Source organism: Salvelinus sp. IW2-2015, unplaced genomic scaffold (assembly GCF_002910315.2).
Source record: "Salvelinus sp. IW2-2015 unplaced genomic scaffold, ASM291031v2 Un_scaffold928, whole genome shotgun sequence".
In the NCBI taxonomy this organism is placed as follows: Eukaryota; Metazoa; Chordata; class Actinopteri; order Salmoniformes; family Salmonidae; genus Salvelinus; species Salvelinus sp. IW2-2015.
In genome coordinates this window covers 183508-207121 of record NW_019942652.1, presented here as the reverse complement: position 1 = coordinate 207121, position 23614 = coordinate 183508, and the positions used below count along the sequence as shown (strand labels likewise).

The window sequence follows — 23614 nt, the reverse complement described above, 5'->3', positions numbered from 1 at the left end:
TAACATCTTATACAGACTCCTGGGACCCATTAACTCAAAACAATACAGCTTCATGATCTCTGTTAGTCTAGTCTAGTTTAGATGTAATGAATAGAGCCGTGAGCCCTCTGGGCCTATGGACCTCTCCTGTGATGACTTTGCTCTTGTTACTTCCCTCCCCCTCGGTAGGTTCCGTATACGTCAGGTGAACATTGTGGGGACTAGTCCTCCCAGTCAGCCCTCAAGGAAGATCCAGACCTTGCAGGCCCGTCCAGATATGTTCCCCGCTAACGTCACCCTGCGCACGGCCAGCGAGACCAGTCTGTGGATCCGATGGGTGGTACGTGACGTCTCAACAGACTGACATTATGATGTGATGCTCTGGTTTCATCATCAAGCGATGATGACTGGCTGTTTGATTTATACTGATTATTGTGGATTTCTCTCTCCTTTCTTTCTTTCATTTCTGTCTCTCCCTCACCCTCTCTCTCCCTCCCTCTCGCCCCCTCCCTCCCTCCCTCTCTTCCCCTCTCTCCCCCTCTCTCGCCCTCTCTCCCTCTCTCGCCCTCCCCACCTCTACCTCCACCTCTTACCCCCCCAGCCCCTACCAGAGTGGGAGTACAATGGGGACCCAGAGGTGGTGGGATACCGGCTCCAGTACTCCCGCACAGGCTCCCAGGGCAGGGCGCTGACCCATGTGATCGCTGACCGGCTGGAAAGGGAGTTCACCATCGAGGACCTGGAGGAGTGGACAGAGTACGATGTCAGGGTTCAGGCTCTCAACGGCATCGGGGCCGGTCCCTGGAGCCAGCCTGTCCGAGGAAGGACCAGGGAGTCTGGTGAGATCACACTGCCTTTGTCCCAAATGGCACCTAATTCTCTATATAGTATAGTGCACTACTTTTGACCAGGGTCCATAGGGAATAAGGTGAAATTTGGGATGCAGATACTGTTCACATCTCAACAATTGGTGGAGTCTCACACACAGCACTGATGTTCAGTCTTTAATTTGGGGGCCTTTGACCTACACACTTCATTAATTTAGGACTTAAAAGGCATGGCCTATGTCTACAGAACCAGCATTCTGATCTACAGAACCAGCATTCTGATCTACAGAACCAGATTTCTGATCTACAGTACCAGTATTCTGATCTACAGTACCAGCATTCTGATCTACAGTACCAGCATTCTGATCTACTGAACCAGTATTTTGATCTTCAGAACCAGTATTTTGATCTTCAGAACCAGTATTTTAATCTTCAGAACCAGTATTCTGATCTACAGAACCAGTATTCTGATCTTCAGAACCAGTATTCTGATCTATAATTCCAGGTTTCAGTCACACACAACACTGTGTGCAGGTTATTTTCACCCATATGTGGGTTTGGCCCAGACCTCCTGCATATTAGAACTTTAGCTATCCACGTGTATGGCATGGGGGCCAATGTAGTTTTACTCTTTCTGCTTCATGGAGACACATGAAACAGACATCAACCCGTCTGTCTGCCTTCTCTCGCTCTCTCTCTCTCTCTTCATTGGTGCAGTCACTGTGGTTACCAGACTTTAGGGAGTGGGGAGTAGAGGAGGAAATTGGGAACACATGGGCTACAATGTGGAATTCCTCTGTGTTTTTTCCTTTTTTCCACTCACTCCAGCAACATCTTCAGAATCAGAATCAAAAGCTTTAACATCACATATAAACTCAGCAAAAAAAGAAAAGTCCCTTTTTCAGGACCCTGTCTTTCAAAGATAATTCGTAAACATCCAAATAACTTCACAGATCTCATTGTAAAGGGTTTAAACACTGTTTCCCATGCTTGTTTAATGAATCATGAACAATTAAGTAGCATGCGTGGGAACGGTCGTTAAGACACTAACAGCTTACAGACGGTAGGCAATTAAGGTCACAGTTATGAAAACTTAGGACACTAAAGAGGCCTTTCTACTGACTGAAAAGCACCAAAAGAAAGATGCCCATGGCCCCTGCTCATCTGCCTCAACGTGCCTTAGGCATGCTGCAAGGACGCATGAGGAATGCAGATGTGGCCAGGGCAATAAATTGCAATGTCCATACTGTGAGATGCCTAAGACAGCGCTGCAGGGAGACAGGACGGACAGCTGATCGTCCTCGCAGTAGCAGACCACGTGTAACAACACCTGCACAGGATCGGTACATCCGAACATCACACCTGCGGGACAGGTACAGGATGGCAACAACAACTACCTGAGTTACACCAGGAACACACAGTCCCTCCATCAGTGCTCTGACTGTCTGCAATAGGCTGAGAGAATCTGGACTGAGGGCTTGTAGGCTTGTTTTAAGGCAGGTCCTCACCAGACATCACCGGCAACAACGTCGCCTATGGGCACAAACCCACTGTCGCCGGAAAAGACAGGACTGGCAAAAAGTGCTCTTCACTGACGAGTCGCGGTTTTGTCTCAACGGGGTGATAGTCGAATTCGCATTTATCGTCGAAGAAATMAGCATTACACCGAGGCCTGTACTCTGGGGCGGGATCGATTTGGAAGTGGAGGGTTCGTTATGGTCTGGGGTGGCGGTGTGTCACAGCATTATCGGACTGAGCTTGTTGTCATTGCAGGCAATCTCAACGCTGTGCGTTAAAGGGAAGACATCCTCCTCCCGCATGTGGTACCCTCCCTGCAGGCTCATCGTGACATGACCCTCCAGCATGACAATGCCACCAGCCATACTGCTCGTTCTGTGCGTGATTTCATGCAAGACAGGAATGTCAGTGTTCTGCCATGGCCAGCGAAGAGCCCGGATCTCAATCCCATTGAGCACGTCTGGAACCTGTTGGATCGGAGGGTAAGGGCTAGGGCCATTCCCCCCAGAAATGTTCGGGAACTTGCAGGCGCCTTGGTGGAAGAGTGGGGTAACATCTCACAGCAACAACTGGCAAATCTGGTGCAGTCCATGAGGAGGAGATGCACTGCAGTACTTAATGCAGCTGGTGGCCACACCAGATACTGACTGTCACTTTTGATTTTGACCTCCTCTTTGTTCAGGGACACATTATTCAATTTACAAGTGTTATACATACGATAAAAGATAAACTTCTTCTTAATCCAGCCGCTGTGTCCGATTTCAAAAAGGCTTTACGGCGAAAGCACACCATTTGATTATGTTAGGTCAGCGCCTAGCCACAGAAAACCATACAGCCATTTTCCAACCAAGGAGAGGTGTCCCAAAAGTCAGAAATAGCYTTAAAAATAATCACTTACCTTTGATGATCTTCATCTGATGGCACTCCCAGGTCTCCATGTTAGACAATAAATGTTTGTTTTGTTCGATAAAGTTAATCTTTATGTCCAAATACCTCCTTTTTGTTCACGCGTTTAGTCCAGTAATCCAAATACACAAAGTGCGAGCTCAAAGTCCATACGAAAAGTCAAAAAAGTTCCATTACAGTTCGTAGAAACATGTCAAACGATGTATATAATCAATCTTTAGGATGTTTTAATCATAAATCTTCAATAATATTCCAACCGGACAATTCCGTTGTCATTAGAAAGGAAAGGGAACGGAGCTCGCGCTCACGGCCGCGCTCGATAACTAAAGGCTTTCAGCTGAGCCACTTACTGTGAGTGGTCTTATTCTCTCCCCTTTCACAATAGAAGCCTGAAACAACTTTCTAGAGACTGTTGACATCTAGTGGAAGCCTTAGGAAGCGCAATCTGACCCCATAGACACAGGATATTGGATAGGCAAAAACTACAAACCTCAGATTTCCCACTTCCTGGTTGGATTTTTCTCAGGTTTTTGCCTGCCATATGAGTTCTGTTATACTCACAGACATTATTTCAACAGTTTTGGATATATTTGCATATTCTAGCTTCTGGGCCTGAGACACAGGCAGTTTACTCTGGGCACGCTTTTCAGTTCGGACATTTGGAACAGTTAGCTGGATAAAGTCCTGCGAACTAAGAGAGTACCCTCCACATTTCTGAACAATAAAAATGGCCAAATAAAATGGTAGTAAACCCAAAATGGCTATGTAAATAAAAGTATACCAGTGACTGAGCCTATGATTGACTAGAGAAGGCCATCCAACCCTGGGAAATAAAMTGCAGTGGTGCTTAAGGMTTTTGCAGTTTAAAATAAATATCAATGGTCTATCGTAAAGGGTGTCAATTGATCTCAAACACTGAGCGGAAGCATTCATATATAACATTTCACCATAGTCTAGTATAAGCATAAATGTAGGTGATACTTGCCTCCTGGCTTCAAAAGAAAAACAGGCCTTATTCCTAAAATAAATCCCGAATCAGTTTAAATTGTTTTGTACGTTGTTGAATATGCAATGTAAAATAGAGTCTGTCATCAATATATATTCCAAGATATTTATATGAGGTTACAGTCTCAATCTCATTGCCCTGACAAGTAGTAATAGGTGAAAGGTTCAGAGGTCTATTTCTTTCTTTAGAAAGCAACATTAGTTTAGTTTTGTCAGTAATGAGGATAAGCTTCAACTGACACAAGGTATGTTGAACAGTATAAAAAGCAGTTTGCATGTTCTGGGAAGCTTTTGTGAGAGACGAGGCACAACAATAAATAACAGTATCATCAGCTTAAAATAACTGGATTTCGGTCTGAAAAGTTTTTTTAATTTTTTATTCCCTCCAGTCCCCTCCTGTGGCCCCACCAACGTGTCAGCCTTTGCCACAACCTCCAGCAGTATCCTGGTGCGCTGGTTTGAAGTACCAGAACCAGACCGGAATGGACTGATCTTGGGATACAAGGTGTGTGAGGTGCTTAGTCATCACCCTCGCCTCCAAGAGGGATACAATACTGTACACAAAAATAATTCCATTACTCACTCTCCCACTCTCTCAATTCAATATCTTCCTTTTGCTCTTCTCTTCTTCCCTCTCTTCTCCACTCTTCTCATCTATCCTCTCTTTTCTTCTATTCTCTCCTCTTTCAGGTGTTGTATAGGGAGAAGGACTCTGACTCGTCCCTCCAGTTGTGGACAGTGGAGGGGAACGCCAGCCACAGTGTCCAGCTGACTGGTCTGGGGAAATACGTCCTCTATGAGATCCAGGTCCTGGCCTTCACCCGCATCGGAGACGGCATGCCCAGCTCACCACTCATACTGGAGAGGACTCTGGACGACGGTATGCACCGGGCAGCCTAATATATGCCTGTCTAAATGTATACTACCTGTAGGGCCCCTAGACATCAAGTAGTGGTGGATACAGGATATTTTCAAGCTTTCAAATAGCTTATCCAGAATTTGATATTATAGTATACCAATGCCCGTCACCATTCAGTCAACCAATGCATCTGAAGTGAAGAAAGAGGTGTAAAATAGTCTAACCCCTCTGCCACTCTCGTCTCAAGTGCCCGGCCCTCCAGTGGGCATCCTGTTCCCTGAGGTGCGGACCACCTCGATGCGTCTCATCTGGCAGTCCCCGTCCCAGCCTAATGGTATCATCCTGGGTATGTGGTTTGACCTTTGACCCTGACCAGACCTTGACCTTTCACCTTTAACCTGTTCAGACTCCACAAGAATGACCCTCTCATACAGCAAACAAAAACAACATCACCTTGACTATGATGATTTAGTTATAACCAACTTTTGACCTAGCATCGTAGAACCTGATACTTGTGTTCACCATTATGTTTCAGGCAGGTTCAAAGGGCTTAAAGTGGAACTMCCAGAATTGTTGCAATAAGCGCATTGGTCATATTGAAAAGACACAAACATTGCAGCCACGACTCAAACTGCCCGTTGTTTTATTTGAAAAAATATGGTCCTTTATAATGTCCACCCCTCCTGTGGCCCCACGAACGTGTGGGGCAGTAGGATGCTAAATATAGCATTTTAACATATTACAACAAAAGAGATAAATAATATTTGTCAAGCCTTTGCTGCTATGCTAGCTTGCAGATGTGCATAATATGCTGTGACCCTAACTCCAAATAACAAAAAAGTAGCTATAGATTGTTAGGACATTTAAATGTCAAACATGTTTTTCATTTTTTTGCACTGCATGGATCACCAGTGCGGTTGAATGCAGCATCGCTGTATGGCGCACTCAAAACGTATTGCAACGTCAGTTGAGTAGCCCAACCTAGTCTACTGCTCAAATGTTGCTGTAATAGGCCTACATGTTTCTCTTTTGTATGGTGTTTTGTTGCAGGTTTAGTTTTTTGGTTATTTATTGTCAAGTTTTATAAACCGAAGCCAGACTGCAACATTTTAGTAGCCCAGCTAGGATTGGCATGTGTCTGTACACTTAACCCTCCGCTACGCATTGTAAATGGGACACACGAAAGCAGCGCAATTGAAGTTGAATTCACCTATGCGTGCGCATCAGGCTGTAATTTTATAAAGTTAATGGCTCGACTGTTTACTAATTTATACACGCCTGTGTGTCCTATTCAGCCCTCGGGCTTTGTTTGACAAGTGCGCTAGCCTATTAGCCACGTTATGACTGACTTGTGATCATTGCCCTTGCTAGTTTGATTGTATTGATATTCCCAGCCTTCCCAGTCGTCTTCCCGGTCGTCTGTTTTTGTTCAAAATATATTGAAACTGAAAGAGTGCATCCAGAATGGGTGGCGGCAGCAAACAATGTACCAGGCCAGCTGTACATTGTTTGTACATTGACAACCCGACAGCAATATTTTTTGGGACTACCAAGAAATGTATTGGGGAATTATATTAATCATGCATTGAACTGCATCCATCTATTTAGCCAACAATGCCTTACTGTACATCATGGAATGCTGAGTCAAATGAAGATGTTTTTGAAGCATAAACGGGGTATTTGATATTTTTGAATGATATGATTGTCTGTTTGTCTGCAAAGTAGTTAAAACACTGTCAGTTCCACTTTAAAATGTGGGTGTCCATATCTTCTGAAGGAAATGTTGACAGACATTAAGGTTAATCCTCATATCTTCTGAAGGAAATGTTGACAGACATTAAGGTTAATCCTCATATCTTCTGAAGGAAATGTTGACAGACATTAAGGATAATCATCATATCTTCTGAAGGAAATGTTGACAGACATTAAGGATAATCATCATATCTTCTGAAGGAAATGTTGACAGACATTAAGGATAATCATCATATCTTCTGAAGGAAATGTTGACAGACATTAAGGATAATCATCATATCTTCTGAAGGAAATGTTGACAGACATTAAGGATAATCCTCATATCTTCTGAAGGAAATGTTGACAGACATTAAGGATAATCATCATATCTTCAGAAGGAAATGTTGACAGGCATTAAGTTTAATCATCAAGTTAATAGTGTCTGACTATGCTTTCATGTTGTGTTTTCTCTTTTCTCTTCTCAGCCTATCAGATCACGTATCGTCTGAACTCGACCAATAGCAACACGGCCACAGTGGACGTGTTAAAACCGAGTGCTCGCCAGTACACGGTGACTGGCCTGAAACAAGAGTCAGTATACGTGTTCCGCATCACAGCCCAGACACGCAAGGGCTGGGGGGAGGCCGCAGAGGCACTGGTGGTCACCACAGAGAAGAGAGGTAAATGTGAATTGAAAGATATGTCAGATGATGTGTTATATAACATTAGTGTATGAGTTATTGTACTTATTGAATATACCAAAAAGTGAGGTTACTATGGAAACATATGGAAAAGTTATAGTATGAGTTATTGTAGCTTATAGGACATTCCAGAAATGATTGTGTATTTTGTGTACTACAAGTTGTATGTTACATTACCATATGAGTTATTGTACTTTAGAGCATACCACAGAATATTGTCTACATGTGTTAGAGAGCAGACAGGTTTATTTTCTCAGGGTTGACACAAAATGTTTGAGTGGCTGMGCTAAGTCAGGCAGTTACCGTAAACAACAGAGAATTCCATCCAGTTTAGAAGAAACACTCATCTCATCTGATAGTGGTTTACAGATTCAGCACATTGGTTTCTAATGAGTCATATTCTGCCCGGTTACATCTGCAGTAATAAGATATTTGTTTAGTGTTTTTACACAAGCACTTGAAGTTAGTGAGTACTGTAGGCTAATGATTGAGCCGTTTGTGTATGGTCATTTGTTTAACCTGATAAGAACTTGTACACAGTTCAAACTTTCTTCCTGTTATCATAGAACTGTTGTTGTTAACCTTGTTAGCCTCTTTAACACCCTCTGTTTTCCCCTCTCTCTTCCTCTCTGTCTCCCCTCTTTCCTCCCCCAGCTCGCCCTCAGCCCACCGGTCGTCCCATGGTGCCCCAAGAGAATGTTCAGGCCCGCAGCGTGTTGTTGTCATGGGAACCAGGCAGTGACGGCCTCTCTATGGTCCGCTACTACACCGTGCAGCTGAGAGAACTGCCTGAAAGCAACTGGACCGTCCACTCTGCCTCGGTCAACCACGAGTCCAGCTTCTACATAGTTGGCAGGTACAGTATGCACCCTACCTAGCACAATGCCTAGCACCCTACCCAGTGCACTAACAGGGGTATATAGTGGGAGGTTTCCTATCACAGTATAGACCCTTGAGCAGAGCTATTTGAGATATTTGCTTGGAAAAGCTGCACTTAGCCCTAAATGGAACTTGAAAGATTGAACAAAAATGTTGTAACGACTGAGAATGATGTTGTCATGTGTTACATCTCTGTTGCTAGGCTGAAGCCCTTCATGTCCTACCAGTTTAGAGTGAAAGCCACCAACGACATAGGAGACAGTGAATACAGCGAGGAGAGTGAAGTTATCACCACACTACAGGACGGTAAGAGACTTGAACTCTTTTCACGTTGTGTTATCTTACTGCATTGAAAATAAAGATCCTTGTGGACATCATATTATCCTCACATGATTTGGTCTTCATTGTCCTTGGATTTGCCACATTGACACATTTGTAAGCAGGGGTTCTTTAAAGTGTGTTTTACATCAGTGTTGGGTTAGAATCCTTCCCTGAGTAGAATGTCAGGATGAGTTAATGTATAGCTGTGGTGAGGACATTATTGGCAGCAGCAGAATAGGTGATGTCATCTTCACCATCTGTGGTTGCTGTGTGATGGGGGGGGGCACTTAAAACCAAACAGTGTCAACCGAGCAGAACTAACTTTAATTCAAGAAATGTTCTTCCTTCAAATCATTCTCATGCCCAAATTTGACTTGTTTACCAATGGGTGATATGTTCTCTTTAGTTGTGTGTATGTATGCTGTGAATACCACTGCGTTAGTTATTTGCGCCTGATGGTAGACTCAACTAATTGTCCTTGCTTTCAACCTTTGTTCTTTTCTCTCCTTCTGTTGCAGCCCCTGACGAAGCCCCCACAATCCTCTCTGTCACACCACACACAACTACATCCGTGCTGATTCGCTGGCAGGTAAGAAGAGACTGGTGGTGATTGGTTCTGATGTCTGTCTTCCTATCCGCAGTAAAACCCAGTCATCTGTCAGTCAGTGGATGGTAATGAGAGGGTAGCACGGTGAATAGGGTGTACTTAGACTGAGTGGAACACACACCTCCTCTCTCTAACACTAACACCTGAATTAGCAGGTCATTAACTGGAGATGGAGAGTTCCCAGGTTACTACCTGTAGGAGTTTTACACCGAGACATCCAAACTCTTCTCTCTTTCCCCTGTTCTCTCTCTCACTCCTCTATTTTCCATTTGTTCTGGCCCTGTTATCTAATGTTTTACAACAGGAGAATTTCTGTCTGTGTGTGTCAGCCATGGATGAGCTCCAGTTGTCTGGGGATTTCTGTCTGTGTGAGTCAGCCATGGATGAGCTCCAGTTGTCTGGGGATTTCTGTCTGTGTGAGTCAGCCATGGATGAGCTCGTTGTCTGGGGATTTCTGTCTGTGTGAGTCAGCCATGGATGAGCTCGTTGTCTGGGGATTTCTGTCTGTGTGAGTCAGCCATGGATGAGCTCCGGTTGTCTGGGGATTTATGTCTGTGTGAGTCAGCCATGGATGAGCTCCGGTTGTCTGGGGATTTTTGAATCTTTATCTTAGTCCTGTTGTACACTGGCCATGCTTTGCCGGAAAGGGCTTGCCATAAATCGGATGATCGTAAAGCGAGTTATAAATTAAATATATTATTATTTTTAATCAAATATCTAGTTAGCTTGCTTGGCTTTGTAAATATGACTGTCCGTGAAAGAGACTATGTTGAACATGACCTAATGGTAGTCTCACGTTATGTGTTGTCATCACAGCATCCGTCTGAGGAGAAGATTAACGGTATCCTCCTTGGTTTCCGGATACGGTACCGGGAGCTCATGTACGACCGCCTCCGCAGCTTCTCCGTACGCACCGCCAACAGCCCCTCCAATACTTGGACCGAGCTCAACTGTGAGTAGTGTCATAACCTCCCCACAACGCTCCTACAACCTCACATCAACCACCATCTCTCAACAAGGCCACACAGAACTCCATCAGAACGTGTACCAAACATTCTCCTATATTGTCTTCCTGTAACACTGGCTGTGCCTGACACCTGACACTACACCTCTTAGAATCAGTCCCTTCTAATAGTCTTCTACTATCTGCTCGGTCTGTGTGATGTTTCATTTCTCTTTGATGAAGTTAGTGTGGGTTTCTATGATTGTGTGGGTTTTTCACTGGTTCTTGCAGAACAGTCACATCAAATTGTATTTGTCACATGTACCAAATACAACAGGTGTAGACTTTACAGTGAAATACTTACTTACAAGCCCTTAAGCAGAGTTTTTTTTAAGTAAGTAAGAAAATATTAGCTACATTTTGTTATGTATACAGTGCCTTTGGAAAGTATTCAGACACCTTGACTTTTTCCACATTTTGTTACGTTACAGCCTTATAAAATTTATWAAATTCATTTTTTTCCTCATCAGTCGACACACAATACCCTATACTGACAAAAGTAAAACAGTTTTTTTTTTATGTTTGCAATGTATTAAAAATCAAAAACAGTTTTCAGACCTTTTGCTATGAGACTGGAAATTAAGCTCAGGATGCTCAGGTGCATCCTGTTTCCATTGGTCATTGTTGAGATGTTTCTACAATTTTATTGGAGTCCACCCATAGTAAATTCAATTGATTGGACATGATTTGGAAAGGCACACGCCGGTCTATATAAGGTCCCACAGTTGACAATGCATATCAGAGCAAAAACCAAGCTATGAGGTCAAAGGAATTCTCCGTAGAGCTCCGAGACAGTATTATGTCGAGGCACGGATCTGGGGAAGGGTACCAAAACATTTATGCAGCAAGGTCTCCAAGAACACAGTGGCCTCCATTATTCTTAAATGAAAGATATTTGGAACCACCAAGACTCTTCCTAGAGCTGGCTGCCTGGCCAAACTGAGAAATCGGGGGAGAAGGGCCTTGGTCAGGGACGTGAACAAGAACGCGATTGTCACTCTGGCAGAGCTCCAGAGTTCCTTTGTGGAGATGGGAGAACCTTCCAGAATGACAACCATCTCTGCAGCACTCCAACAATCAGGTGTTTATGGTAGAGTGGCCAGACGGAAGCCACTCCTCAGTAAAAGGCACATGGGGGGAAAGAGGGATACCTAGTCAGTTGTACAACTGAAATGTGTCTTCCGCATTTAACCCAACCCCTCTGAATCAGAGAGGTGCGGGGGGCTGCCTTAATCGACATCCACGTCTTCGGCGCCTGGGGAACAGTGCTCAGGGGCAGAACGACAGATTTTTACCTTGTCAGCTCGGGGATTGGATTCAGCGACCTTTTTGGTTACTGACCCAACTCTCTAATCACATGACAGCCGCTTGGAGTTTGCCAAAAGGAACCTAAAGATTCTCAGACCAAGAGAAACAAGATCTGGTCTGATGAAACCAAGATTGAACTYTTTGGCCTGAATGCCAAATGTCACGTCTGGAGGAAACCTGGCACCATCCCTACGGTGAAGCATGGGAGTGGCAACATCATGCTGTGTTTCTGTTTTTCAACGGCAGGGAKTGGGAGACTACTCAGGATAGAGCAAAAGATGAACGGAGCAAAGTACAGAGAGATCCTTGATTAAAACTTGCTCCAGATCGCTCAGGACCTCAGTGTGGGGCGAAGGTTCACCATCCAGAAGGACAATGACCCTAAGCACTGTCATGACGTGGCCCTTTCTGGGTATAGATCGTGGCATCCCCCTCTCTCTCTCCTACACCCAGGTTCTGTTATCTCAGGTTGTAAAATCCTGGAGGAGACTCTCTCCCCCAGGCCATGCAGAAAGAGAGACACATAGGTAGACAAAGGATTTCACGTGGCAAACTCCTAAATCCCCAAAATGGGAATTTGATACAATATGTCCACTTGTGAGGAGGTTGGAATGGTCCATGGACACGTAAGGGGCGGGTATGATGAGTGTGTTTCATTTGGTGACCTCAGAGAGGACAGGAAACACACATAACTATATTTACATTTACATTTAAGTCATTTAGCAGACGCTCTTATCCAGGAGCAACTACAAATTGGTGCATTCACCTTATGACATCCAGTGGAACAGCACTTTACAATAGTGCATTAAATCTTTTAAGGGGGGGGGGGGGGGTGAGAAGGATTACTTTATCCTATCCTAGGTATTCCTTAAAGAGTGGGGTTTCAGGTGTCTCCGGAGGTGGTGATTGACTCCGCTTTCCTGGCGTCGTGAGGGAGTTTGTTCCACCATTGGGGGCCAGAGCAGCGAACAGTTTTGACTGGGCTGAGCGGGAACTGTACTTCCTCAGTGGTAGGGAGGCGAGCAGGCCAGAGTGGATGAACGCAGTGCCCTTGTTTGGGTGTAGGGCCTGATCAGAGCCTGGAGGTACTGAGGTGCCGTTCCCCTCACAGCTCCGTAGGCAAGCACCATGGTCTTGTAGCGGATGCGAGCTTCAACTGGAAGCCAGTGGAGAGAGCGGAGGAGCGGGGGAGTGCAGTGAGAGAACTTGGAAGGTTGAACACCAGACGGGCTGCGGCGTTCTGGATGAGTTGTAGGGGTTTAATGGCACAGGCAGGGAGCCCAGCCAACAGCGAGTTGCAGTAATCCAGACGGGAGATGACAAGTGCCTGGATTAGGACCTGCGCCGCTTCCTGTGTGAGGCAGGGTCGTACTCTGCGGATGTTGTAGAGCATGAACCTACAGGAACGGGCCACCGCCTTGATGTTAGTTGAGAACGACAGGTGTTGTCCAGGATCACGCCAAGGTCTTAGCGCTCTGGAGGAGGACACAATGGAGTTGTCAACCGTGATGGCGAGATCATGGAACGGGCAGTCCTTCCCCGGGAGGAAGAGCAGCTCCGTCTTGCCGAGGTTCAGCTTGAGGTGGTGATCCGTCATCCACACTGATATGTCGCCAGACATGCAGAGATGCGATTCGCCACCTGGTCATCAGAAGGGGGAAGGAGAAGATTAGTTGTGTGCGTCTGCATAGCAATATAGGAGAGACCATGTGAGGTTATGACAGAGCCAAGTGACTTGGTGATAGCGAGAATAGGAGAGGGCCAAGAACAGAGCCCTGGGGACACCAGTGGTGGAGAGCACGTGGTGAGGAGACAGATTCTCCGCACGCCACCTGTAGGAGCGACCTGTCAGGTAGGACGCAATCAAGCGTGGGCCGCGCCGGAGATGCCCAACTCGGAGAGGGTGGAGAGGAGGATCTGATGGTTCACAGTATCGAAGGCAGCCGATAGGTGCTAGAAGGATGAGAGCAGAGGAGAGAGAGTTAGCTTTAGCAGTGCGGAGCGCCTCCGTGATACAGAGAAGAGCAGTCTCAGTTGAATGACTAGTCTTGAAACTGACTGATTTGGATCAAGAAGGTCATTCTGAGAGAGATAGCGGGAGAGCTGGCCAAGGACGGCACGTTCCAGAGTTTTGGAGAGAAAAGAAAGAAGGGATACTGGTCTGTAGTTGTTGACATCGGAGGATCGAGTGTAGGTTTTTTCAAGAAGGGGTGCAACTCTCGCTCTCTTGAAGACGGAAGGGACGTAGCCAGCGGTCAGGGATGAGTTGATGAGCGAGGTGAGGTAAGGGAGAAGGTCTCCGGAAATGGTCTGGAGAAGAAGAGAGGGGATAGGGTCAAGCGGGCAGGTTGTTGGGCGGCGGCGTCACAAGACGCGAGATTTCATCTGGAGAGAGAGGGGAGAAAAGAGGTCAGAGCACAGGGTAGCATGTGAGCAGAACCAGCGGTGTCGTTTGACTTAGCAAACGAGGATCGGATGTCGTCGACCTTCTTTCAAAATGGTTGACGAAGTCATCTGCAGAGAGGGAGGAGGGGGGGGAGGGGAGGAGGATTCAGGAGGAGGAAGAAGGTGGCAAAGAGCTTCCTAGGGTTAGGGCAAGATGTTTGGATTTTAGAGTAGTAGAAAGTGGCTTTAGCAGCAGAGACAGAAAGAGGAAAATGTAGAGAGGAGGGAGTGAAAGGATGCCAGGTCCGCAGGGAGGCGAGTTTTCCTCCATTTCCGCTCGGCTGCCCTGAGCCCTTTCTGTTATATTCTCTAATATGTACATTCTTCAATTATGGGGTTTGCATCTAATTCTTGTATAAAAAATGAGTAAAGAATGAACATTTTATGAGATTATGGTAATCTGATGTTAAACCTTTAATGTGAGAGAATTGTATTCCCTTTAAAGTTTAACTAAGTCATTGGCCCGCCCCCGTGAGCACAGACATGATCTGACGTCATAGAACCTCCTTTTCTATTGTTACGAATAAAACCCCCTCCTGAGGAAATCCTCTTCAGGCCACAAAAACCTCAGAATAAGCTAAGGTTGTAATGGTTGTTGAATTCCTAACCATACCACGTGGAATATTGGCTACACGGCAGGAAATGGTTAAACTCTGAGACTATCGATCCCTACACAATAAGAGCAAATCTTAGATACTAATTACTAGTCTTCAGCTAGAAATTATGTAAACCTGGGATTGTGAATGCCGACAACCGCCAAAACATCTGTCAATGAGAACATTTCTGAATGGTACTCTGAAGTATCCATTCTAACTACGAAAGACTTCAGGGAAGCAGAGAGAGAGAGATGCTCCGAATGAGTGAGCATTCATGTGCAAAGGATTAGCATTTCAATTAGTATAATTATCAACTGTGTAATGATTCCTTTTTCCTTCCCGCCTGTTCTCAGTACACACCCACTTCCCTTTGTCCACCAAGCCGTCATATCAGCTTAGCCCACTAGGGAACCTCCCCTATAATTTCCTTGAAACCTTTTCTACTGTTTGATTGTTTATGCATTTTTGTGATTATTTAGTTAGTAAATAAATGATTAAGACAATTGGTGTATGGATGATTCATAGTAAAGGCTGGGTTCGAGCAGATAACCAACAATTTACGACGTTCAGAATGAGACTAATGTGAGGTAAAGAATAATTCAATAATTAGAAGACTAATTGATCAGATATTAAAATATCTGAAGAGTTATATTAGGAAAATTATKACTTTGTAATCTGAATATTTTGCTTGGTGCCCCGAATTCCTAGTTAATTACATTTACATGATTAGTTTAATCAGCACACAGCCAAAACAATGCAGGAATGGCTTCGGGACAAGTCTCTGAATGTCCTTGAGTGGCCACGCCAGAGCCCAGAGTTGAACCTGATGGAACATCTCTGGAGAGGCAAATCAAATTTTCTTGGTTACATACACGTGTTTAGTAGATGTTATTGGAGGTAGTGAAATGCTTGTGTTTCTCGCTCCAACAGTGCAGTTATATCTAACAAGTAATATGTAACAATTTTACATCAATACATACAATACACACATATCTATGTAAAGGAATGGAATTAAGAATWTCTAAATATATGGACGAGCAATGTCAGAGCGGCATAAACTAATATACAGTAGAATAGGATATAATACAGTATATACATATGAGATGAGTAATGTAAATATGTAAACATTATTGAAGTGACTAGTGTTCCATTATTAAAGTGGCCAGTGATTTCAAGTCTATGTACATTACCGGTCAAAAGTTTTAGGACAAAGGTTTTTCTTTATTTGTACTATTTTCTACATTGCAGAATAATAGTGAACACAAAACTATGAAATAACACATATGGAATCATTTAGCAACAAAAAAGTGTTAAACAAATCAAAATATATTTGAGATTCAAATAGCCACCCTTTGCCTTGAAAACAGCTTTGCACACGCTTGGAATTCTCTCAACCAGCTTCACCTGGAATGCTTTGCCAACCATTTTGAAGGAGTTATGCTCCTTCAAAATAGGACATATGCTGAGCACTTGTTGGCTGCTTTTCCTTCACTCTGCGGTCCAACTCAACCCAAATCTTCTCAATTTGGTTGAGATTGGGTGATTGTGGAGGCCAGGACATCTGATGCAGCACTCCATCACTCTCCTTCTTGGTCAAATAGCCCTTACACAGCCTGTAGGTGTGTTGGGTCATTGTCCTGTTGAAAAAATTAAAAATCATAGTCCGAATAAGCCCAAACCAGATGGGATGGCGTATCGCTGCAGAATGCTGTAGTAGCCATGCTGGTTAAGTGTGCCTTGAATTCTAAATAAATCACAAACAGTGTCACCAGCAAAGCACCCCAACACCATAACATCTCCTCCTCTGTGCTTTACGGTCTTAAATACACGTGGAGGTCATCTGTTCACAGACACCGCGTGTCACAAAGACACGGCGGTTGGAACTAAAAATCTCCAATTTGGACTCCAGACCATTGCTCATGTTTTTTCTTCTTATTGGTGTCCTTTAGTAGTGCTAGTGCAGCAATTTGTGCATTAAGGCCTGATTCACACAGTCTCCTCTGAACAGTTGATGTTGAGATGTGTCTGTTACTTGAACTCTGTGAAGCATTTATTTGGGGTACAATTTCTGAGGCTGGTATCTCTAATGAACTTCTTGTCAATAGGGGGGCGCTATTTTCACTTTGGAAAAAATGTGCCCAATTTAAACGGCCTCGTACTCTATTCTAGATCATACAATATGCATATTATTATTACTATTGGATATAAAACACTCTCAAGTTTCTAAAACTGTTTGAATTATATCTGTGAGTAAAACAGAACTCATTTTGCAGCAAACTCCAGACAGGAAGTGAAAAATCTGAAAACGAGGCTCTATTTCAGGGCCTGCCTATTCAATTGCCTAATATTTATCGATATGCATGCACTTCATACGCCTTCCACTAGATGTCAACAGGCAGTGGAAGTGGAATGTGGTGTCTAGCTTGATCTGAGGTCGAACAAGAGCTTTTGGAGTGGCAGGTCAGGAATTTCCTTTCTCTACCTAGGCGCGGCAGCACCTCCATATTGTCTTCTGATAGCGTTCGGTATACACGGCTAATATCTCCGGCTCTGATTTTATTTGATACATGTGATAATAACATCGTAAGTAGGTTTTTTCAACGAGTTTTATCAGATTATTCAACGTTTATTGGGACTTTCGGGTTTTCCGTTCTTTGCGTCGAGAGAAATTGGGAACGTCATCAACATTGGCTAGCATGTGTGCGAATTCGACAGGAGAAAAGACATTCTAAAACCAAACAACTATTTATTCTGGACTAGGACTCCTTGTAAGATTCTGATGGAAGCTCACCAAAAGTAAGAACAATTATGATGTTATTTCGTATTTCTGTGGAAAATGTTATTTCTATTCTCCGCCGTTTGGCGGGCGCTGTCTCGCAATAACGCAAGCTGTTTGTTATGGTAAAGTTATTTAAAAAATCTAACACGGCGGTTGCATTAAGAACCAGTGTATCTTTCATTTGCCATACAACAAGTATTTTTATGTAAAGTTTATGATGAGTTCTTTGGTCAGATTAGGTGAGTGTCCAAAATAGCTCCGGACATTCTGGTGAATCGATGCTACATATTCACAATGTTATAACCACGGTTTGCAGCTCTAAATATGCACATTTTCGAACAAACATAAGTGTATTGTATAACCTGATGTTATAAGACTGTCATCTGATGAAGTTGGTCAAGGTTAGTGATTCATTTTATATCTTTTGCTGGCTATCTATGCGGTGAATAAATGCGGTTGTGTGTTTGGCTATTGTGTAAGCTATAATAAAGCTATATTGTGTTTTCGCTGTAAAAACTTAAAAAATCGAAATATTGGCTGGATTCACAAGATGTTTATCTTTCATTTGCTGTACACCATGTATTTTCATAAATGTTTTATGATGAGTATTTAGGTATTTCACGTGCTCTCTGTAATTTTCTGGCTGCTTTGGTGATATTTTTGATGGTAGCTGCAATGTAAAACTATGATTTATACCTCAAATATGCACATTTTCGAACAAAACATACATTTATTGTATAACATGTTATAAGACTGTCATCTGATGAATTTGTTTCTTGGTTAGTGACTAATTATATCTCTATGTGGTCGGTTTTGTGATGGCTACCTATGCGGTAGAAACATGGTGAAAATATGCGGTTGAGTCTTTGGCTATTGTGGTTAGCTAATAGAAATACATATTGTGTTTTCGCTGTTAAAACATTTTAAAAATCGGAAACGATGGCTGGATTCACAAGATGTTTATCTTTCATTTGCTGTATTGGACTTGTGATTTCATGATATTTATATGCTATTATTTACTTGTGGCGCTATGCTAGGCTATGCTAGTCAGCTTTTACTGATGAGGATGCTCCCGGATCCGGGATGGGTGTTAACCTTTCACGAGCCTCTACCCGGGTCCGGGATCACCCCCACCCCCCCCACACACTGATTAGCATAGCTAGCATAGCTTCACAAGTAGATAGTAGCATCTAAATATCATTAAATCACAAGTCCAAGACACCAGATGAAAGATACAGATCTTGTGAATAAACCATTCATTTCTGTTTTTTTAAATGTTTTACAGGGAAGACACAATATGTAAATCTATTAGCTAACCACGTTAGCAAAATACACCACTTTTTTAACTACACCATTTTTTTCCTGCATCAGTAGCTATCACTAATTCGGCCAAATAAAGATATAAATAGCCACTAACCAAGTAAAACCTCATAAGATGACAGTCTGATACATATTTATGGTATAAGATAGGTTTTGTTAGAAAAATTTGCATATTTTCAGGTAGAAAATCACAGTTTACAATTGCACCGACCATCACAACTCGACTAGAATTACTACAGAGAGCAACGTGTATGACCAATTTACTCATCATAAAACATTTCATAAAAATAGACAAAGCATAGCAATGGAATACACAGATCTTGTGATTTCAGACAATATTTCAGATTTTCTAAGCGTTTTACAGCGAAAACACAATAAATCGATAAGTTAGCATACCACATGTGCAAACGTTACCAGAGCATCGATTCAAGCCAAAGAGAGCTATAACGTAATCATCGCCAAAATATATTAATTTTTCACTAACCTTCTCAGAATTCTTCCGATGACACTCCTGTAACATCATTTTACAACATATATAGAGTTTGTTTCGAAATGATAATTTAGCCATACAAAACCGTGGTTATACAATGAAAAATAGTAGATCAAGCCTCAAAATGTCGGACGTCATCTTTCAGAGTGATCTAGTTTAATCGAAAGCTAATCATATACTTGACTAAAAAATACAGGGTGACAGGAATCGAAAGACAAATTAGTTCTTAATGCAACCGCTGATTCACATTTCTAAAATTATCCTTACTGTGCAATACAGGGTTCGCCAAGTGAAGCGTAAACAAACAAAATGGCGGAAAATGCGTTTAAAATATTTCGACAGAAACAAACGATTTATCATATTAAATATTTCTTACTATGAGGTATTTCCATCAGATTCTTGGGCAATGTATCCTTTCTTGGGTCTAATCTTCTTTTGGTCGATAGATGTCCTCTGTCCTTCGAAATGTCCACTAACATCGACCGAGACCCCGAAACGTGCCCAAAGCTTTAAAGTGCACGACAAAGAAATTCCTCAAATCGCACTAAACGGATATAAATTGCTATAAAACGGTTCAAATTAACTACATTATGATGTTTTTAACAACTATAACGAGTAAAAACATGACCGGAGAAATATTGCTTGCTAAACAACCATTTGGAAGGAGGCAAATCCGATGTCCATCTTGCGTGAGACGCACGAAGGGAAAGAACGGTACTTCACGTTTTGTTGTTTTATAGTGGCTCTGATTGCGCAATCGACTCCATTCAAAACGTCATGACGTACTGACACCCAGAGGAAGACGTAGCAGTGTCGGTTTCTCCATAGCATTTACAGGCACCTTAAAACCGACCCCAGATCAGGGGTCAAAATTTCTGAAATCTGACTCCCTGTCAGGAAAAGTGCTGTAGAAGTAGTTCTGTACCACTCAGAGACAAAATTCCAACGGCTATAGAAACTAGAAAGTGTTTTCTATCCAATAATAACAATAATATGCATATTGTACGATCAGGAATTGAGCACGAGGCAGTTTAATTTGGAGACCAAAAAATGCTAATGCGGAACAGCACCCCCTATAGTTGCAAGAAGTAAAGGTTAATATTATTCCAACAAGGAACACAGACTGAGACCAAGGTCTCTTTTACAGCTGGGCCCTGCATATACATGTTTACACATACAGTACAATGATTAAGAAACTACACAAGACGAACAAAACGATCACAGATAACACAAAAAAATACAGCAACATAGGTTATTCCCCTAACAGCACAATAACTTGCATTACCCGAAACAGTTACAAGCAATACAAAAAGAAATCCTCCAATAAATATTTAAAATGGGCAACAGGGGGACAAGAGTCTCAAGTTTAAATTTAGTCTGCAGGCTATTCCATAAGCAAGGAGCATAACAGGAAAAGGCAGCCATACCCAACTCTGTGGAAATCGCATGGGCCTCAAGTGTAATCCATGTTGAGACCTGGTTTTAGGAATTCTAATTCTAATGTTGATGAGTGATGATAAATAAGAAGGTAGCTTATTCAGAAGTGCTTTATAGACAAACACGAGAGCATGTTGTTCTCATCTCACGGACAGTGAAGTCCCCAACCCACATTTTGATATAAAACACAGTGGTGAGTTATGTAGCTAGTGCACCTAAGTGCGCAATGATAAGTAGCATCCAGCGATTTAAGTGTTGATGCCGTAGCATGCATGTAAATAATATCCCCATAATCTAACAGACATAAAAGTAGCTTGCACAATTTGTCTTCTATTTGTAGAGGAAAAACAAGTCCTGTTTCTATAGAGGAAGCCTAGCTTTGATTTTTTGTCGTTTACAAAGTTTGTCAATATGCATTTTAAAAGACAGTTTATCTTCCAACCATATCCCTAAGTATTTATATGCAGAGACCTGATTAATTCGAGAACCATCTTAGCTCGTAAGTGCAAGTGTATTTTCAACCAACTTTTTGAACCTATTAAAAATCATAAAATGGGTTTTCTTTGCATTTAAAACAAGTTTCAGCTGTATAAAAGACTCTTGTAAAACTTAAAAGCTGTCTCCAATAGTGATAATGCTTGGTCAATTATCCTCTGCAACGGAGGTAACTCCGTAACTCAGGAGGGGGCTGAGCACGCACCCTTTTGGGCCCCAGTGTTGAGGATCAGCGAAGTGGAGGTGTTGTTTCCTACCTTCACCCCCTGGYGAGATGGCCCGTCAGGAAGTTCAAGACCCAGTTGCACAGGGCGTGGTCCATACCCAGGGACTCAAGCTTAATGATGAGCTTGGAGGGTACTTTGGGGTTGAATGCTGAGCTATAGTCAATAAACAGTATTCTTACATAGGTATTCCTCTTGTCCAGATGGGATAGGGCAGTGTGCAGTCCGATGGCGATTGCATCGTCTGTGGATCTATTGGGGTGGTAAGAAAATTGAAGTGGGTCTAGGGTATCAGGTAGGGTGGAGGTGATGTGATCCTTGACTAGTCTCTCGAAGTACTTCATGATGACCGAAGTGAGTGCCACAATGTGATAGTCATTTAGTTCAGTTACTTTTGCTTTCTTGGGGACAGGAACAATGGTAGCCATCTTGAAGCATGTGTGCTGGTCTGCGCATGCTCTGAGGACGCGGCTGGGATGCCATCTGGGATGAAAAACCTGAAAATAGTGTGCAGCGACGCACCCCATACAACCTGAAAGAGCTTGAGAGGATCTGCAGAGAAGAATGGGAGAAACTCCCCAAAAGTGTGCCAATCTTGTAGCGTCATACCCAAGAAGACTCGAGGCTGTAATCAGTGCCAAAGGGGATTCAACAAAGTACTGAGTAAAGGGTCTGAATACTTATGTAAATGTAATATTTCCCTTTTCTTTTTATTATAAATATATATATATTTTTTTAATTTTGCTTTGTCATTATGGGGTATTGTGTGTGGATTGATGAGGGGGAGAAAATATTTTATCCATTTCAGAATAAAGCTGTAACGTAACAAAATGTAGAAAAGGTCAAGGGGTCTGAATTCTTTCCGAAAGCACTGTGTGTATATATATATACAGTGGGGAGAACAAGTATTTGATACACTGCCGATTTTGCAGGTTTTCCTACTTACAAAGCATGTAGAGGTCTGTAATTTTTTATCATAGGTACACTTCAACTGTGAGAGACGGAATCTAAAACAAAAATCCAGAAAATCACATTGTATGATTTTTAAGTAATTCATTTGCATTTTAATGCATGACATAAGTATTTGATACATCAGAAAAGCAGAACTTAATATTTGGTACAGAAACAAATACTTGTTCTCCCCACTGTATTCAGTTGAAGTCGGAAGATTACATACACCTTAGCCAAATACATTTAAACTCCGTTTTTCACAATTCCTGACATTTAATCCTAGTAAAAATTCCCTGTCTTAGGTCAGTTAGGATCACCACTTTATTTTAAGAATGTGAAATGTCAGAATAATGGTAGAGAGAATGACTGATTTCAGCTTTAATTTATTTCATCACATTCCCAGTGGGTCAGAAGTTTACATACACTCAATTAGTATTTGGTAGCATGGCCTTTCAATTCTTTAACCACCCTTTCACGAGTATCAATCCCGGATCCGGGAGCACCCCCACCCCCCACACACTGATTAGCATAGCTAGCTAGCTTCACAAGTAGATAGTAGCATCTAAATATCATTAAATCACAAGTCCAAGCACCTAATGAAAGATACAAATCTTGTGAATAAAGCCACATTTCAGATTTTTAAAATGTTTTACAGGGAAGACACAATATGTAAATCTATTAGCTAACCACGTTAGCAAAATACACCACTATTCTACCTCATCATTTTCTTACTCTTCAGTGTGCTATCACCAATTCGGCCTCAACTAAGATATTATATCCACTAACACAACAAGAAAAAACCTCTTCAGATGACAGTCTGATAACATATTCATGTGATAGGATAGTTTTTGTTAGAAAAAGTGCATATTTCAGGTAGAAATCACAGTTTATACAATTGCACCGACCATCACACAATGACTAGAATAACTAGATAGAGCAACGTGTATGACCAATAACTCATCATAAACATTTCATAAGAATAGACAGCATAGCAATGGAAAACCCAGTTCTTGTGATTTCAGACATATTTCAGATTTTCTAACGCTTTACAGCGAAAACACAATAAATCGATAAGTTAGCATACCACATGTGAAAAACGTTACAAGAGCATCGATTCCAAGCCAAAGAGCGCTATAACGCTAATCCACGCCAAAATATTATTATTTTTTTCACTAACCTTCTCAGAATTCTTCCGATGACACTCCTGTAAATTCAATTTTAACCGAAAATATA

At 42.5% G+C, this 23614-nt stretch overlaps 1 protein-coding gene across 1 annotated transcript in view; it reads left to right on the top strand.

Moving 5' to 3' along the window:
• The window catches only part of LOC112069197 (protein sidekick-2-like), an 87996-nt gene that overhangs the window by 6788 nt on the left and 57594 nt on the right, over nucleotides 1–23614 (top strand). Inside the window, 10 exon segments of the mRNA XM_024136491.2 lie at nucleotides 169–319; nucleotides 581–818; nucleotides 4625–4740; nucleotides 4926–5115; nucleotides 5342–5440; nucleotides 7311–7505; nucleotides 8181–8382; nucleotides 8608–8711; nucleotides 9245–9315; nucleotides 10150–10285. Of these exon segments, the coding sequence (XP_023992259.2) occupies nucleotides 169–319; nucleotides 581–818; nucleotides 4625–4740; nucleotides 4926–5115; nucleotides 5342–5440; nucleotides 7311–7505; nucleotides 8181–8382; nucleotides 8608–8711; nucleotides 9245–9315; nucleotides 10150–10285 (1502 nt within the window).